At 41.1% G+C, this 19459-nt stretch overlaps 1 protein-coding gene across 1 annotated transcript in view; it reads left to right on the forward strand.

Annotated features, from left to right (window-relative positions):
* RYR3 (ryanodine receptor 3) overlaps positions 1-19459 on the forward strand; it is a 457031-nt gene that overhangs the window by 218882 nt on the left and 218690 nt on the right. Inside the window, 2 exon segments of the mRNA XM_070378270.1 lie at positions 5484-5676; positions 18823-19039. Coding sequence (XP_070234371.1) covers positions 5484-5676; positions 18823-19039 — 410 coding nt within the window.

The following is a 19459-nucleotide window of genomic DNA, read 5'->3' on the forward strand; positions in this document are numbered from 1 at the left end:
TCTTTGTAACCCCATGGACTGTAACCCATCAAGCTCCACTGTCCGTGGGACTATCCCGGCAAGGTTACTGGAGTGAGTTGCCATTTCCTTCTCTAGGGAATAATAACCATACCTTAAAAAACCTCTTGACAGCATCACTGGGAGCATTACTGTCCCCATTTTGTGGACATAGAAGCTGACTTTTTAATGAAATCACAGCAGGTAAAGACTGGGTATTTGAACTCAGCCCTTTCTGTGGCTCTGAGACCGCTCTCACCCCTACCCAACCCCCATGCCACCTCATTACAGGCAGTTGGAAAAACAAGCATATTGTTTAAATGTGGATGTAGAACCCTTCAGAATCATCTGGAGTCATGAATACCCTCCTCAGGTAGAGATTGCTTCTTGCAGATGGGAACGGTTTTATGAAACAGAATGTACAAAAGCAGTCTCACAATTCCAATTTTCTAGTTTCAAATCTTTACTCGTGTTTTAGAGCTGATGTACTTTATCAAATGACCTTTTACAACATGAATGTTACATGAAATGGACTCTCTTATTCAAATAGACTTCTCATTACATTGCCCTAAGCACTTGCTAAGCACATGCTTTATATCCAGTGATTAACCACAGACTCCCTTCAGTTTCTGGATAATACTGATCCCAACTCTATAGTCTCTATATGTTTTAAATATAGGCTCAGACTACGATTTCAGCTTGCCTACAGATGCTCTTAACAAATGTTCCAATGGCAACTTCTAGGCTCGCAGCCTCTTAAAATAAGGAAGATAAAAGACAATGTCCTTCACCACAAGGACACAGTTGCTCATCCTGGTGGTGGTTTTCAACTGAGGGAGCACACTGGACAGAAACTCTCCCAGCCATCCTTCCTCAGGAAGGCCCCTGGTGCTGTGGTGTAAATAAAGCTTGGAAGCTTGGTTTCTGAGGGCATCAAAGCACTGCTGTGTGAAGAACATCCACCATGAAGGCTACTCTTCATCTTTTTACTGGCTGAGTCTCAGACTGGCACAGAAGCCAGGAGTAAACTCTGAGAGGGTGGGATGAGGGTGCCAGAGTCACAATTCAATACGGTCAGTTTTGTCCCAGTTAATGTGGATCTCAGAAAGGTGAGATCTGTTAGTATCTTTGTTTTCTCAGCTGTGTCAGGCCTTAGTTGCGGCACGTGGGCTCTCTCTAGTGTGGCATGCGGGCTTAGTTGCTTCTCAGCAAGTGGGATCTTAGTTCACTGACCAAGGATTGAACCCATGTCCCCTGCACTGAAAGGCAGATTCTTAACCCCTTGGCCACCAGGGAAGTCCCTTCATTTGTATCTTTATCCAGTAAGGATATGGATACTTTTGAAGTTAGTTGTCTAACTCAGCATTTCAATTAATTCCTGGTTTTCACAAATCCATAGAAATCTCTTGGGATTTATTCAAATGACTGCAGTGATATTTTCCAGAAGTTAAACTAATTGAAAAAGAAACAGTTGACACAGGAAAGATTGGTTTTTAATGGAAAAACAAGAGCTCTTAAGAATGAGATAATTATGGCAAGGTTTGCTGAGGCCTCTTGAGAAACCTGTATGCAGGTCAGAAAGCAACAGTTAGAACTGGACATGGAATAACAGACTGGTTCCAAATAGGAAAGGGAGTATGTCATGGCTGTATATTGTCACCCTGCTTATTTAACTTCTATGCAGAGTACATCATGAGAAACGCTGGGCTGGAAGAAGCACAAGCTTAAATCAAGATTGCCGGGAGAAATATCAATAACCTCAGATATGCAGACGACACCACCCTTATGGCAGAAAGTGAAGAGGAACTAAAAAGCCTCTTGATGAAAGTGAAAGAGGAGAGTGAAAAAGTTGGCTTAAAGCTCAACATTCAGAAAACAAAGATCATGGCATCTGGTCCTATCACTTCATGGGAAATAGATGGGGAAACAGTGGAAACAGTGTCAGACTTTATTTTGGGGGGCTCCAAAATCACTGCAGATGGTGACTGCAGCCATGAAATTAAAAGACGTTTACTCCTTGGAAGGAAAGTTATGACCAACCTAGATAGCATATTCAAAAGCAGAGACATTACTTTGCCAACAAAGGTCCATTTAGTCAAGGCTATGGTTTTACCACTAGTCATGTATGGATGCGAGAGCTGGACTGTGAAGAAAGCTGAGCACTGAAGAATTGATGCTTTTGAATTGTGGTGTTGGAGAAGACTCTCGCAAGTCCCTTGGACTGCATGGAGATCCAACCAGTCCATTCTGAAGGAGATCAGCCCTGGGATTTCTTTGGAAGGAATGATGCTAAAGCTGAAACTCTAGTACTTTGGTCACCTCATGTGAAGAGTTGACTCATTGGAAAAGACTCTGATGCTGGGAGGGATTGGGGGCAGGAGGAAAAGGGGATGACAGAGGATGAGATGGCTGGATGGCATCACCGACTCAATGGACCTGAGTGTGAGTGAACTCTGGGAGATGGTGATGGACAGGGAGGCCTGGCGTGCTGTGATTCATGGGGTCGCAAAGGGTCAGACACGACTGAGTGACTGAACTGAACTGAATACCATAGGTTCCTTTCATAACAGAGTTAATATGATAAGGAAGGAAAGATTCTGGGACCCTGGAGTATCTTCACTCCATAAAAGGAGCTGAGAGATCTCAGTCTTGTCAAATGGAGACAGGAAAAGTATCAAACCTACATACTCATCAACTTTGCTAAGATTTTTTGTTTTAAATAGTGTTGATTGTAGGTCCTACAGGCTTCCCAGGTGGCCCGAGTGGTAAAAAACCTGCCTGCCAATGAGGGAGACATAAGAGATGCAATTTGATCCCTGGGTCAGGAAGATCCCTGGGAGGATGGCACAGATCCCACCCCAGTATTCTTGCCCAGAGAATTCCATGGACAGAGGAGACTTGGTGGGCTACAGTCTGTAGGGTCACAAATAGTCAGACACAACTCAAGTAACTTAGCATACATGTAAGTCCTACAGTGAGGAAATTATTCTTCATTCTCAGTGATGCAACAAGGTGTAAAGTTACAAAAACAGAGAAAGTGAAAGTGGAGAGTGAAAAAGTTGGCTTCAAGCTCAACATTCAGAAAATGAAGATCATGGCATCTGGTCCCATCACTTCATGGGAAATAGATGGGAAAACAGTGGAAACAGTGTCAGACTTTATTTTGGGGGGCTCCAAAATCACTGCAGATGGTGACTGCAGCCATGAAATTAAAAGATGCTTACTCCTTGGAAGGAAAGTTATGACCAACCTAGATAGCATATTGAAAAGCAGAGACGTTACTTTGCCAACAAAGGTCCATCTAGTCAAGGCTATGGTTTTTCCTGTGGTCATGTATGGATGTGAGAGTTGGACTGTGAAGAAGGCTGAGTGCCAAAGAATTGATGCTTTTGAACTGTGGTGTTGGAGAAGACTCTTGAGAGTCCCTTGGACTGCAAGGAGATCCAACCAGTCCATTCTAAAGGAGATCAGCCCTGGGTGTTCTTTGGAAGGACTGATGCTAAAGCTGAAACTCCAGTACTTTGGCCACCTCATGCGAAGAGTTGACTCATTGGAAAAGACTCTGATGTTGGGAGGGGTTGGGGGCAGGAGGAGAAGGGGATGACAGAGGATGAGATGGCTGGATGGCATCACTGACTCGATGGACGTGAGTCTGAGTGAACTCTGCGAGTTGGTGATGGACAGGGAGGCCTGGTGTGCTGCAATTCATGGGGTTGCAAAGAGTCGGACATGACTGAGCGACTGAATTTGCCAGTGTGCATTGAATGTTTCAGATGCTGTTGTGCTGTTACTGTGCTGATGGTCCAGGTTCTTTATTCCCCGACCACCCGTCATCAAGCCCAGCCTCTCCAAACTCTAGCCATTCTGCAGATATGTCATACACTCATATACTCCTTTTGCACAAGCTGTTCCTTCTGTCTGGAATGCTCATTTCTTTCTCATTTATCTAGTGAACCTTTCTTTCTTCATTTTAAACTTCTTGCACACTCCCAGGCTGACTTAGCATCTTCTGCCTCTAAAGACATCTCATCATGTACACCTTCACTCACACTGTTACACTGAACTGTAGTTCTTTATTTGAACTATGAATTTCTTCAGGACTGGAACTGGGTCCTCTGTCTTTGATCCCCAGCCCCAAGTACAATATCTGCCTCATTACTGTTTGTGGAAGGGTGGGAGGGAATATAGTATGGTTTTGTCAATTACCCAAAATAACCAGAAGTGGGTACCTAATTTTTCATTAAGGAGAATGTAGTTTCACTATTTTAAAATCCACCACTTGGTTTGGAATCTATTACTAGAATAGCAATCACCACTGAAAACATTAAAGAGTTCTAAACAGAGATTAGAAATATTACATAGCATAGATGTATGTACAAGATTTATGAACAGCTCATATACTCATCATAAAGGGATTTTTAAATTACCTTTTAACGGTGTGTTATTGTCATTAAACTCTATTTTCTGATGAATATTCCATTATAAAATCAAATATTTGCAATGTGATAAATGGAAAAAACAAGTTACAAAACCTACAATATCCCAGTTTGAATATTAATATATATATATCAAAAAGTTAAAATTTTTATTTTACATTTTTCCCTTATTTATAATTTTCTATATATACAGTTAACATTTATAAAAACGTGTACTGCTTCCATGATCAAGAAACACGATATACACTTCTAAGAGCTTTGCTTGAAACCCTGTTCAAGGGTTTTTGACGAAACCTTTTGCCCCTTCATTGCCCCCAACTGAACTGAAAAGTTGGTAGGGGGATGGGCAGAGTGGTTCCGATAATTTACTTCTAAACCTTTCAGAATTAGATGGTATAACATAGAAAACTTAAGAGATGATTTTCCTACTACTTCAAGTTAGGTCAGGAAATGATAAATCATCTTACAAAAGATAAGCAACAATAAAAGAAATCAGCAGTACAGCAAATAACTGACAGTGGGTTTCCCTGCCTCAGTAAAGTAATAAAATTCTTTAGCAAGTAAACTGTTCGTGACTAGATAGTCTTGCCCTACTCACTTGGACAGCTCCTTCATCCAGTGCTGAAGCAGCCATGTCTTTTAGAGGACAGGGAAGAGGGGAAGGTCTTTGAGTATCTGTGAATACACACACGCACGCACGCACGCTCGCTCACGCTCTCTCTCTTTCTCTCTCTCTCTCAGCCATCCCTAGCAATGCAGTTTGCCCATTACCTTAGACACCAGGCCAGAATCTGAGCACACATTGAATGGGTTGAATTCTCCTTTGTTCTCATTCCTGGCAGCCTGAGCGTTTGCTCTGGGACTCATCTCATCATGGCTGTCCATTCGCAGAGCTTAGGAAACCACTGCTCATTGCTCACCTCACACAGGAAAGGCAAAGTCGCATTTAAATGCAGTGTATCCAGACCTCTGTCCCTCCTCCCCGCCAGGGTGGCCTGTGAATGTTTCCCCAGAGTCCCACATGCCTTCCTCCTGTTCTTTGCTCACCAGGTCGCATACCCAGAGCCGTGGCCTCCATCAACCAGCACCTCCTGAAGTCAGACGACGTGGTAAGCTGTTGCCTGGACCTGGGGGCACCCAGCATCTCTTTCCGCATCAACGGGCAGCCTGTGCAGGGGATGTTTGAGAACTTCAACACAGATGGGCTCTTCTTCCCTGTGGTGAGCTTTTCAGCAGGTGTCAAGTAAGTTATGGCTGTGATTTTATGGAGAGTAGTTGTTCCCCCACCTCCCCATCATTCCTATGAGCTGGCAAGCATGGCAATCTCCTTCAGGGTTTCAGCACCATGAACCAAACTCCCCCAAGAAAGCAATGGAGAAAGGGGAGGAGCAATTTAGAGTCACGTGTATATACTTTTTGGACACATACCTCCTGCCTGGGTTTATATATAATGTCCTCTGATAAATAGTAAGATGAATAAGATAAATCTTACATAGAAAATGACCTTCATAATTATAGCAAGTATTTTATGCTCTTTATAAAAAAATTTCAAAGATACCATTATAAATAAGACAATAAATACCACCCATAATCCCAGTGTTTACTTATAATCTCTATTACTATTTTGGTGTATTTTCAACAAGATTTTTATATTATAGATACATGTATTTTTAAATTAACATCATACTAAGTATGAAGTTTTATGTCTTGATTATTTTTTATTCAACAATAAGTAGTAAGTATTTTCCTGAGTTATTATCTTCCTCAAAATGATTTTTATGGCCAATAATACCCTTTTATTTGGCCATCCATAATATAACCATTACTTTGTGTTAGACTTTCATGCTGATTTCATTTTTATTGTCACAAATGAAATTATTATCAACATCCTTGAGGATAACTCATTGTCTGCATTTCTGTTTAGTTCCTCCCAGAAGCAGATTAAAAGGTATAATATTTTTAAAGTCTAACCTTATAGTTGCTTGGCTGAAAAGACTTTCAGAAAGATTGTATAAACATTCAGAATTCATGATCAACAATTCTAAAATCTAAAAAGCTCTGAAAAGCATCCATTTGTTCTTTAACTGATTTCACTGCAAAATCTGACCTGAACTCATTTTATGGCAAAAACCGTCATCAACAGAAATCAGACTGTTTTCAATTTTTCGTGTATTCTATTTCTTGTGAATATTTACGTGTAACTGCAAAAATGTCAGTGTGTTTAATTATGGAGTACAGCCTCTCACCTAGCTGGAAGTTCTGCTTAATATATACTACATCTTATCTTTGTTCTTTTTTATTTATTATTATCATTTGAATTGGCAGCTCCAGGTCTTATTTGTGGCACATGGGATCTTCGATCTTCCCTGCAGTATGCAGGATCTTCTTAGCTGCAGCATGCGGGATCTTTAGCTTTGGCAGAACTTTTAGCTGTGGCATGTGAGATCTAGTTTTCTGACCAAGGGTGGAACCTGGCCCCTGCACTGGTATCAGAGAGTATAAGCCACTGGACCATCTAGGAAGCCCCTGTCTTTTTTAAAATCTAAAGTCCCAAGTCTGAAGAACAGCTGCAAAAGTTTCAGAAAAAGGATTTGTGCCTGTGGTATCATTTAAAGTAACCCAACTGATTGGCTCCTCGTTAACTTTTACTGTTACTGGTTATTTTTAATCTTTGCCAATTTGAAGAAATTGTATCTTAAAGTTTTAGGTTCCTAGTTCTTTGGTTACTGATGTGGTTAAACATCTTTTATGCTTACTACTCTTACATACTATTTCAGCCCAGTATTTTTTAAAATTTTTGTCTTCCTTGCCTTTCTGGTATTCATTTCATGAGCAATTTTTATATATTAAGGTTATTAAACTATTATTGCTTTCATGTATTTTCCTAGTTTGTGATTTACCTTTTTAACACTGTTGTTTTTTCCCTATTTTTTACCTTTTACAAAAGTAATGCAAGTCCAAAGAAAAGAAATACCAAGAACCCATAATTGTACCATCCAGAGATAATCATATTACTTTTTACTTATACATCTCAATAATTTTACATTACATTGGGCTTGTACTGTGCCTACTGTTGTCCTTCATACTTTAACAATGCCAACAATCATGTTCATTGTTCTGTCCCTTTCCTTGTACCAGTTGGATGCTGTATTATTTTAGTCTGAGAATACACTTTAACATTTTTAAGGCAAGACTTCATTATAACGCTCTTGTTGCAAAATTTTCTTATCCATTCTTGATCCCTGCTTGCTAAAGAGCTCATAATTGAGTGGGAAACTAGAGTAAATACATTTAAAATCATGTTGATTTCCATTTTAAAAGGGTCATGAAAAGAGGAGAGTTGTGGAGAAGGCAATGGCACCCCACTCCAGTACTCTTGCCTGGAAAATCCCATGGATGGAAGAGCCTGGAAGGCTGCAGTCCATGGGGTCGCGAAGAGTCAGACATGACTGAGCGACTTCACTTTCACTTCTCACTTTCATGCATTGGAGGAGGAAATGGCAACCCACTCCAGTGTTCTTGCCTGGAGAATCCCCAGGGATGGGGGAGCCTGGTGAGCTGCCATCTATGGGGTTGCACAGAGTTGGACACGACTGAAGCGACTTAGCAGCAGCAGCAGCAGTGGAGAGCATACACTTAGATCTGGGACCACAAAAAAAATCCATCTGAGAACTTCTAGTACCCTAGTGATGGGACTTCCAGAGTGATACCACTGTGACAGATCTTAGTACCTCCCGAAGGTTGATAAACCAAGGCATATGCAAGTATTCCCCCCCAAAAAATGGACATAACTTTCTGTTTCAGTTAAATAAACTATTTAGGAGTAAAGAGTTATCCTTTGGGTATAATATTTAGCCTTTGGAATTTGCCACGGATATGCAAACATATATCGTATATAGGGCTTCCCAGGTGGCACTACTGGTAAAGAACCTGCCTGCCAATGCAGGAGATCTAAGAGATGCAAGTTCAATCCTTGGGTCATGAAGATTCCCTGAAAGAGGGCATGGCAACCCACTCCAGTATTCTTGCCCGGGGAATCCCATGGACAGAGGAGCCAGGCGGGCTGCAGTCCATAGGGTTGCAAAAAGTTGGAAATGATCGAAGCAACTTAGCACACATGCATGCATGCATAGTAGGCAGTACAGTTGTACCTTGTTTTATTGCCCTTCACTTTATTGCAGTTTTTACAATTTGTAGGTTTGTGGCAACCCTGCATCAAGCAAGCCTATTTTTCCAACAGCATTATTTATTCATTAATGTATGTACATTGTTTTTCAAGACAGAATGCTGTAGTGCATAACAGACTGCTGCTGCTGCTGCTAAGTCACTTCAGTCGTGTCCGACTCTGTGTGACCCCATAGACGGCAGGCCACCAGGCTCCCCCGTCCCTGGGATTCTCCAGGCAAGAACACTGGAGTGGGTTGCCATTACTTTCTCCAATGCATGAAAGTGAAAAGTGAAAGTGAAGTCGCTTAGTCATGTCCGACCCTCAGTGACCCCATGGACTGCAGCCTACCAGGCTCCTCTGTCCATGGGATTTTCCAGGCAGGAGTACTGGAGTGGGGTGCCATTGCCTTCTCTGATAACAGACTGCAGTATAGTGTAAATGTAACTTTTACATGTACTTGGAAGCCAAAGTATTTGTGTGACTCACTTTATTGTGATATTTGCTTTTGTGATGTCTAGAACCAAACTCATAATATCTCCAAGGTACACCTGTAATGTATGTTTGCAACACATGTACCAGCACACGTATGCATACACATGTACAGGCATATTTATAAATATAGCCATGTAGATGTATATAATATATTGAAATTAAGCATTTTCATTGTTTGAGGTTCTGGTAACAAAAGAAGAACAAGTATAGTAAAACCTTGCTCTAGTTGCTAAATCATGTCCTACTCTTTTGCTACCCCATGGACTGTAGCCCATCAAACTACTCTGTCCATAGAATTTTCCAAGTAAGAATACTGGAGTGGGTAGTCATTTCATTCTCCAGGGGATCTTCCTGATCCAGGGATCAAACCCATATCTCCTGCTTGGCAGGTGGTTCTTTGGTCCTGAGCCACCTGGTCAGTGACTAGGGTTGTAAATCTGCCCATCACAGGTTCAAGCCAGAGATGCTAACATCAGCATTAAAAACTATATTCTAAAGAGTTAAGAGTCACAATATTGTAAAGTAATTAGCCTCCAATTAAAATAAATAAATTTAAATTAAAAAAAAAACAAAAACAAAAAGAGTTCTTTACCTGTGTTTCTCTGTGCTGAGAATATTTCCTTGAGAATGCCACCCCAGTTCTTCCTTTTGAAGTGTGACAGAATGTATCGTTTCTATTGCAATCCATAAGGAGCATGTAGAAAACATTATTGAAAGACACAGCCACTATAAACACAAAGATTGATTGGGCAAGATTCTCTGGCAATCAGGGAAAACCAGTACAAGCCACACTGTACATCTTTCCCACTCCATTCCCTGGGAATAGAGAGAAATGTGCTGAAATCTAAATCCAACATAACAGCATTTGGATCATCCACCTGTTGGCTCGGTGTCCTCTCTGGAGAAGCAAGGTCACTGATCAGTTAGTTCTCAGGACCATGTTTGCCTGAGTAGTTAATGACCTTGGTGACCCAGCATCAGTGCCATCCCTGTTTTGTTTGACCGCATCCAACTCTCTGGGTTTTGCAAATTTTCAAAGAAAGCTCACCTACTTCCCAAGAATCTCATGTGAGAAAAGTGCTTAGCTTGTAGTCAAATCTCTGGAGAAGATGTCTTTTCCAATCTGCTGGCTAATGGATTTTTCTGTGCATTCTGTATTTAGCTAACAATACATCTGATCCCACATGTTGCATGATTTTTAGTTATTAACCCATCCATCCAGTCTCCCTCAGAGCAATGAGGCAGGATTTTTAGAGTATGTACATTTTTGTTGTTTGCGATCTTTTTTTTTTTTTTTTAATCTTCTCTTGGTAAAGTTCCTGGTGGCTCAGATGGTAAAGCATATGCCTGCAATGCGGGAGACCTGGGTTCAATCACTGCATCGGGAACATCTCCTGGAGAAGGAAATGGCAGCCCACTCCAGTATTCTTGCCTGGAAAACCCCATGGACAGAGAAACCTGGTAGGTTACAGTCCATGGGGTGGTAAAGAGTTGGACACAACTTCACTTTCACTTTCTCTTGGTAAAGATCATGGCTAGCAGGGAAAGACATAGGGGGCTGAAAGGTACGCATATGGAGAAGATGTTTCTAGTATCTTGTGACTAGGTCAGTGGGTCATGCATCCTTCTCAGTACACAGGAGGAAGAGAAGCAAAGTTCCAAGATAAGAATGATGAGACATCTAACCCATTTAGAAGGCATAATTGCTGAGAGAATTTGAGAGAGGGGAGTCCAGATACATGGACTTTAAAAGTTAACACCTTCAACATAAGAACTTCTTGCTTACAGAAATTGAAGGAGCGTAAACTGAAGAGTGGTGCTCAGGAACTTGATGTCTCTTTAGTCTCCTTGCTATCAGGAAAAATATTGCCTGTGACATATTCCTATCTTTGGTTCTCAGAACACAATATGGTCTGAGCAGAGGTGGAATCACAGTGGGTTGCATACATGGGAAATACATTTTACTGAAATACATACAGTCCATCACATGATGTCTTTACTCACGGTCAATGCCAGTCCTCTGTTGAAGTAACCAATTTGTTTATTTTCACTTTTGAGCAAAAGGGATCAACGTACCAGTACTTACTCTTTCACCTCAACTGGTAAAATATCATTTGGTACTGAAACTCAGCCATTCCCCTCTGTATTATTTTGGTTCACTTCTGCAAAAAGCTAGAAAAAGAAAGCAAGATATTAATTCCAACTTGAAGTATCTTATTGAAAATAAATGTATTTAGTAACAAAATTGAAAAGAAATTAGTGTTTTCACCCAATATAGTAGAATACTTGCATAGTTTTATAATGTCATTCTCAGCAAGATGCAAGGTTATTCCTATCAAGACAGAGATTTTTCTCCCATCATACAAGAACTCAGAATTGTTTCTCATATTTAACTTCTCCCATTTCCTCCTCTTTATTCATCTTTACTGAGGTCATAGTCTTGAATTTGTGATCCCACAATTATTTTTATAATTACAAACTATGTTGTTAACAGTACCTGATCAGGATGTCCCTGCCAGGGGCATCAGAGAGCAAAAATCTTTTTCAATTAGATTTACCCACAGTGAAGTCAAAAGCAGTATGAGTAATTACTAACAAAATCCACAAATCAATATGTGCTCTCTTTTCTAACCATTATCAATGTGCCTCCTTAGTGTCCTTCCCACACTTGTTTGTTTGTGGAGGGTATTATGAGTGTAATAAACCCTCAATGTAACAACCCTATTTGTTCTAGGACAGAATTTGGGATGAAGCATGTGTACCTTGGAGCCCACCCAAAAGGTTGAATTACTTAGATATCAGAAAGCTTTTATTAAAAGGTAATCTCACCCTGCCAAATGGCATGATGGTGTGTGCCACACAGAGAACATTGCACTAAAGCCACAGGATATAGTGAAATTTGGGTGCTTAGTTTTGCAAAAAATTGATGAGTTATCTTGCTGTAGTAGAGTATATTTTATAGCTATGGTTAAATTCCCCTTGCGTGTGTGCTGAGTCACTTCAGTCATGTCCAGCTCTTCGTGACCCTATGGACCATAGCCCGCTAGGCTCCTCTGTCCATGGGGTTCTCCAGGCAAGAATACTAGAGTGGGTTGTCATGCCATTCTCCAGGGGATCTTCCTGACCCAGGGATCAAACCCGAGTCTCTTAGTCTCCTGCATTGGCAGGTGAGTTCTTTACCACTGGCGCCACCTGAGAATCCCAAATTCCCCATCGATTAATCTTCATATGTAAGTCTTTTACCAGCCTTTCTAATTTATTAAAACAACACTCTCCAAAGATGGTTGGTATTTGTGGTTGCTATTTGTTTTCTGCACCAGGCTTGGCTAAAATTCAGGTAACCAATAGCTTAGCTATTTCCAGCTTGCTGTGGTCAATGCTGTGGAAATTATTGCTGAGATAAATATACTTCTGCAGAGAACATGATGAGCACTGGCTGAATTGCCCTGGGCTTTCATCAAACACTGGCCAGAAAGAAATATGAATGTGGGAATGTACATAACTCAAATTGTTCTCCTGTCTTAGCAATGTGGACTAAAGATGCAATTATGAATCATGACTTATGAGTTGAATTCAGGTCAACAAAAGTTTACCATTTCTTTCTGCTGCTAACTACAGCCTGTATCTTTTTCTTCTTTGGAACACTGTCCCAACTCCTGGGAGGGATTCAATAAGAATAATGAGACATCTAGTAAGACTAAAATGATTTCACACTTTGCTAGTACAGGATAAATAAGGAAACTTAGTCATCTTTTTTGAGTATGGCAAAGGTGTGTCTTGATTTTTACTCTATTTTTTATTCATGGGTCAGTCTTTCAAACTTGGGGATTTACGATAGGTTTTCTCATCTCTTCTGCAAATTGGTAAGTAAAAATGCAGAAATCTTAAAAGATGAAATTGTAAATGCTAGTGGGGATTTTTTCAATGCCGTTTTCTCTGTTTATAAAATTAGCCTAGTAAATAAAAAATTCCTCTATGCATCCTCAAACTTCACTACTCCCAGGTGACTATTACTGAATCTATTGCTCATCTTTAAAGTAGAGAAATCTAAGGAACCTTCCCTTATCATAATCACTTTAGGAAGAAAAAAAAGCCTTGGAGAGCTGATGGTGCGTCTGAGTTATAGGAAGAACCTTAGAAGCTGATACAAGTGCTTTAGTGGAAGAGATTAAATTGATTAATGAAATTGATTTTCAAAATCTATTAATGTAGAGAAAAATCAGAGGATGAACTAATTTTAATGACCTCTTAAATTATCTTTTTATTTTCAATTTAATATTTTTTTGTGATACTAAGAGATTCAGTGGAACCCAAGGAGCAGGGAAGAATACACCAAGGGAAGAGAGGTTTATATTCTAATTGAAAATTTCTCATTGATGAATGAGGCCAAAGGATTTAAAAGATTAACAGTAAGTGCCAGATAACAGATTTATTAGAAAAAGTAGATAGGTGTAACTGTTGTCTCTCTCTCCACGCCTTTAAATCCTTTCTCTGGACTCCTGGATAAGTTCTTGGACAGGTTCTGTAGCCCTTATTACTCCTTTTAAGACCAGGAACCATCTTGCCAACACTTAAAAATTCCATCTTTTGAAAAGTATAAAAACTCTAGATTTGTATCCAGTTACCATTTGAGCCCTCCCCTACTCCCCCTGCAGTTTGAAGTCAGGCTCCTGCTCAGCCACCAGCTCCTGTCTCAGGCCCCTCCAGTGCCTAGGGTCCAGCCCAGACTCAAGATGATTTAAGGGTGAGCACATTCCATGGAGTTGGTTCAGCTGCCTTGTGACATCAAGCCTTTTTGTAGCTGCTACATAATTGCTGCATCTTTCTCTTCTGAGGCTCTTTGGTAGGTTTCTTGGAGAGCCCCAGGCTGGGAGCATCCAACTTCAAATCTCTTGACTTGGCTTCCCCACCTGTGCTGGCCGCTCCCTTCTGGCTGACCCCAAGCCTCCTCCGTTCCCCTTCCCCCTCCAGTTATGTGGGCCTCCTGCCTCCCCCAAGCCCTGAGTTTCTGATCTCTGCTTAGTCATTTGCCTTTCCAGGCAGGATTCCTTTCTGATGGCTAGCAGCTGGCTCATCTGTCCCTCTGCTCTGCGCCATCACTAGGCAAACATGTCCCTTGCTACATTCCAGGGACACTCACAAGCTTCTGAGTAGTTCCTTTAAGCCCTCATTTGACTCTACATGAGAAAGGACTCCCATCCTCTTCTTCCTGACAACTTTCTCCAAATGAATTCTTTACCTTTCTTATCAGTGTGGAGGTAAGGGGTGGGCTAAAGCTGCACTGATTTCACAGTTTTTTCATGGATCCTCATAGTTGGTCCAGCACCTCATTTCAGGATGAGAAAACATTGACATCCTCTGAATTATTTACATCTGGGACCTCTGCTAAACCAGAGACAAAGGGGGATCCCATTTTAATATCCTTACATCATTAAACTGGTCTTCAAGTATTTTCTTTCTTGCTTTTGGTTGTTCCCTTTACACCTGTATTTTATCCCTAATTATTCCCTTTGACCTGGTTGCTGTGGGTCTCCGGGAGAGGGTTTATGAGGACCACCGGCCTTCGTGGTGGTTTGTTGGAGCCCTTCCCGCAGACTCTGGGCAGCGAGGGGAGGAGCCACAGATGGTGGTGTGCCCGCACCGGCTCCTGTCCAGTCCCGCCTGCTGGGGAGCAGGGCTCCCGTCTGACAGGGCTTGGGAAACCACCCAGAACCCTTCTTTGCTCCCACCGAAGCACAGCATAATGGCACTGGAAGATGAATGCTTCAGTAAGCAGTAAACATGTTAATTTTTATTTTACTATCTGTGTGGCCATTCAAGGCGATAAGATTAAAATTTACAACCAAATTATCATTCTCCTTTTAATAACTGAATATAAAAGCAGCATTGTTCTCCCTAAGTGCTACATGGATTTCTACCTTTATTGATTTGTTCTCTATCCAGAGGACAATAGCAGATTTTAAAGCATAAGAGAAATGTTAAAACTATATGTAACTGGCAATAGGGCTTATGAATAATTAAGTCCATCTAGACGTCCTGGTAAGAGATCATTTAGTTGGTCTTAGAATCCATACCGGAGAAGGCAATGGCACCCAACTCCAGTACTCTTGCCTGGAAAATCCCATGGACGGAGGAGCCCGGTAGGCTGCAGTCCATGGGGTCGCTAAGAGTCAGACGTGACTGAGCGACTTCACTTTCACTTTTCACTTTTATGCATTGGAGAAGGAAATGGCAACCCACTCCAGTGTTCTTGCCTGGAGAATCCCAGGGACGGCAGAGCCTGGTGGGCTGCCGTCTCTGGGGTCGCACAGAGTCGGACACGACTGAAGCGACTTAGCAGCAGCAGCAGCAGCAGAATCCATACACTAGTGAGTAACAAGAAATACACCATTTGTACAAGCTCCTCTTGGGCGTTCAGCTCTTCACCAAAAGAATGCTCAGAAGGGAAAAGCAGAAAACTTCCCACACAAATTCTTTGCTCAAAATGATTTAGTTTTGGAAAAAAAAAAAAGATTTAGTTTTGTCCCATAGTTCCAGCATGTTCCAGCATGTCTGTAACCCAGTCTGTTCTGTTGCAACTGAATTTTGGAAAGTTCACAAATATTAAGGCCTAATTATTATTTCCTTAAGGTTTACTAAATTAGTAACATTGCAAGCTAATGACTCAATTTTGTTCTAATATCATTGTTCATATTCTTAATACCCATAGATTGTGTCCTGTTATATAACGGTTAATGTAGGAACACTCACAGGGACTAATTGTGGTTCTAATTCTCTATTATTGTTGTTTAGTACTTTAAAATGGGAAAGTGGGAGGCTTCATATGATTTCTGTAATTAATTTTAAAACAACATTTTAAAGAATTTGTTTATGTTGGGAAGAGGGGAAGAAACTTAATGTCTGTTACTTGGAGAGCCTTTTCTTTTCCAGTTTTACCATTAGCTGCTCATAATCACAGTTATTCAGCCAACACTGAGACTCTGCTGCAAGGCTTCCCCCCACTAGAATATTCCAGTTAAAGGAAGTGAGACCTAGTGGAGAGTATTGCTGTGAGAGCTTTGCTAGGTCATAACGTTCCCACATATCCCTCCACACACAAAGGCCCTAACAAGCCAAATTCCAAAACAAAATTGGACTCTAACCACTGCTTTCCAGCTTGGTCTTCATCATCTTGTTCCAACCCACCCTCATCTCTCACTGGGACTAGATTAATGTCAGGTGCCTCCTAATTGGCCCCAGACCTGTCTACATGAAACGGTGAAAAGAAGCCTGTGTTTCTTCTCCTTAAATCCCTCAGAAGCTCTTCACCTGAAAGAAACAGACCCTGCCTGATTTACCCCTGCCACCTCGTCTCTTACCCCTCGGGCTCCCCATGTTCTCGCTCACACCGCCCTCCACCCACATCTTCCCTACCTCAGGGCCTTTGCACATGTTGTTCCTTTCACCCAGAATGCCCTTCCTCAGATTCTGAACTCATGGGCTTCTCCTTTTCCTTTAGGGTTAACAGAAATATCTCCCCTCAGAGAAGTCTTTCTAGGCCCCAGTCTAGCACCCCCTCCTTCCCTGAGTTGTTTCAGTCTCCCTCTTTATTCCCTCATCAAATGTCTCCCCATCAGTTGTTATGACTGCTTGCCTCGTTGGATGTCTGCTCTGGGACACGGGGGACGGGGTATTCTCTATTTATTGCTGGATCCACAGTGTGGAGAACAGTGCAGTTCATGTGGGCTCAGTAAATATCATAGTTGGTTATGCTGAGGGGAAGTGGGAGGGAGCGAATACCTGTAGCTGCTATGTATGTGGATGGGTTTTTCCTGTGTAAGATTATTGGTGACCCTGCAGGACTGTGTGTCTTGTCATGTCCTAAATACTTAATGTTACCGTCATATTTTCTCATCAATTTAATATGGTTTACAGATGATTTGCAAAAGCTGTATTTCTAGTCTCAAACCTGAAAGCCTATAAAGTGTCACGTTGAAATACTTCATTTTCACTCTCTTCTTGCAGAGGAACTTTGTGCTCTAACCCTAACTTAACAATATATATGAGGCTGATATTCAGCCAGAATGCAAAATTAAAATATTTTTAAAATTTCAGCTTATTGGTAATCAGTGCCGGCCGTGACTGTGGCCCCATAAGGATTCTTCTTCCTTCCTTGGGAGGTCCCTGTAGGCACTGCTGGAGTGGGCCAGGGCACTAGGCCTGGGTGCCAACAAGGCAGTGGTGCCCCCTAGAAGGCTCTTGGAACCCTAGGGAGCAAACACTGGAGGCCCGTTTGGCCCCCCATGGCTGTAACCAGCTGCTGATACTTTCTCACAGTCTCCCTCATATGGCTACTTTGGGAACTGCAGCCTCTTCAGTGTATCTTTTCTATTAACATCTCCCGCCATATATACCATTTCTGTTTAATATTCTCTTGTTACTTGATCTTTTTGCACCTTAAACTAGGAATTTCCTATTTTCCCCAAATATTTATAGCATGTTTTCTTTCGTTGTTGTGTGAGTACTCTCTCTCAAGTAAAAAGACTTGAAGTTCTCATGCTGTTGTTTCAATGTGATCTTTCCAGAATCTGGCATTATCACTGTTACTCTTTTCAAACTATAGTAATAATATCTATAGTAATGATATCTATAGTAAAGATTCTCCAACTAGGGTAAGGATGAACTTGATTTTTTAAAATCTAGTGATTTTAATATATGATTTTTTTTTTCTTTCCGACTCACTTCACTCTGTATGACAGATTCTAGGTCTATCCACATCTCTACAAATGACACAGTTTCATTCCTTTTTATGGCTGAGTAATATTCCATTGTATATAAGTCATATCTTCTTTATCCATTTATCTGTCAATAGGCGTTTAGGTTGCTTCTATGTCTTGGCTATTGTAAATAGTGCTGCAATGAACATTGAGTGTATGTCTTTTTGAATTATGGTTTTCTCAAGGTATATATGCCCAGGAGTGGGATTTCTGGATCATATGATACTTCTATTTTTACTTTTTTAAGTGCCTCCATACTCTTCACCATAGTGACTGTATCAATTTACGTTCCCACCAACAGTGTGGGTCCCTTTTCTCCACAATCTCTCCAGCCTTTATTGTTTGTAGACTTTTTTGATGATGGCTATTTTAATGAGTGTGAGGTGGTACCTCATGGCAGTTTTCATTTGTATTTCTCCAATAACTGGCGATGTTGAGCATCTTTTCCTGTGCCTCTTGGCCATCTACATGTCTTCTTTGGAGAACTGTCCATTTAGATCTTCTGCCCATGTTTTGATTGGGTTGTTTTCAGTGCTCTTTGATGACCTGGGGTGGTGGGATAGGAGGCACCCACTCTCTTGGGAGGGAGGCCCAAGAGAAAGGGGATATATGTATACATGTAGTGGATTCACTTCACTGTGCAGCAGAAACTAGCACACCGTTGTAAAGCAATTATACTCTAATTAAGCAAAAGGAAAAAATCTAGTAGTTTTAATGTATCTTCATTTTTAAGAACTTAGCTGACATGGTCAATTGAGAATTGTGGGCAGTATGAACTGATACTTGCCTTTATCTCCAATTTAGGGTGTTCACTATGATGTGTACTTTAGGGTGTTCACTGTGATGAATCTGACATCATTCACTTCCCAAAAAAATAATTTGGATGGGGGGAGCTGATCTTTAACTTTCACTTATTTAGGCTGGCATATTATTTTTTTAACCTCTCTCTTCCTGGTCTTTCCATATAACACAGAGTACGTTTCCTGCTGGGTGGACGTCATGGAGAATTTAAGTTCCTGCCTCCCTCTGGCTATGCCCCTTGCTATGAAGCCTTACTTCCAAAAGAAAAGATGAGATTGGAGCCTGTCAAAGAGTATAAACGTGATGCTGAAGGAATTCGAGATCTGTTGGGTACCACCCAGTTCCTCTCCCAAGCATCTTTCATCCCATGCCCCATAGATACCAGTCAGGTAGGTTCAGGCTGCCAACAGGAGGCATCCCATGGAGATAATGTAATAGGGTTAAATCCTCATTGCTTCTTCACCATTGAACTGTTCTTATCATACATTTTGTAGCATTGTCATGATATGTGAACAACCGTTATTCTTTACATTTCCACCATATGAGACAATTGAAGTCTAAGGATTTTGCAATCCATAAACAAGTTGAGCACTTACTGCACACTAGGCATTGTACCAGGCTCTGTGAGACAAAGACAGAAATGTCTCAAGATTCTCTGGGAATTCTCACCCAAGTTGAAGAGATAAGGAAAAAAAAAGCACAAGTGTAATTTGTTTTTAAGTCTGACTTTCAGGCTGTGATTGACTAAGGAGCACTTAATTTAAACAGATTATCTTATTTAACCAGTAAAACCCAAATACAATAGTCAT

Source organism: Bos mutus, chromosome 10 (assembly GCF_027580195.1).
Source record: "Bos mutus isolate GX-2022 chromosome 10, NWIPB_WYAK_1.1, whole genome shotgun sequence".
NCBI classification, from domain to species: domain Eukaryota; kingdom Metazoa; phylum Chordata; class Mammalia; order Artiodactyla; family Bovidae; genus Bos; species Bos mutus.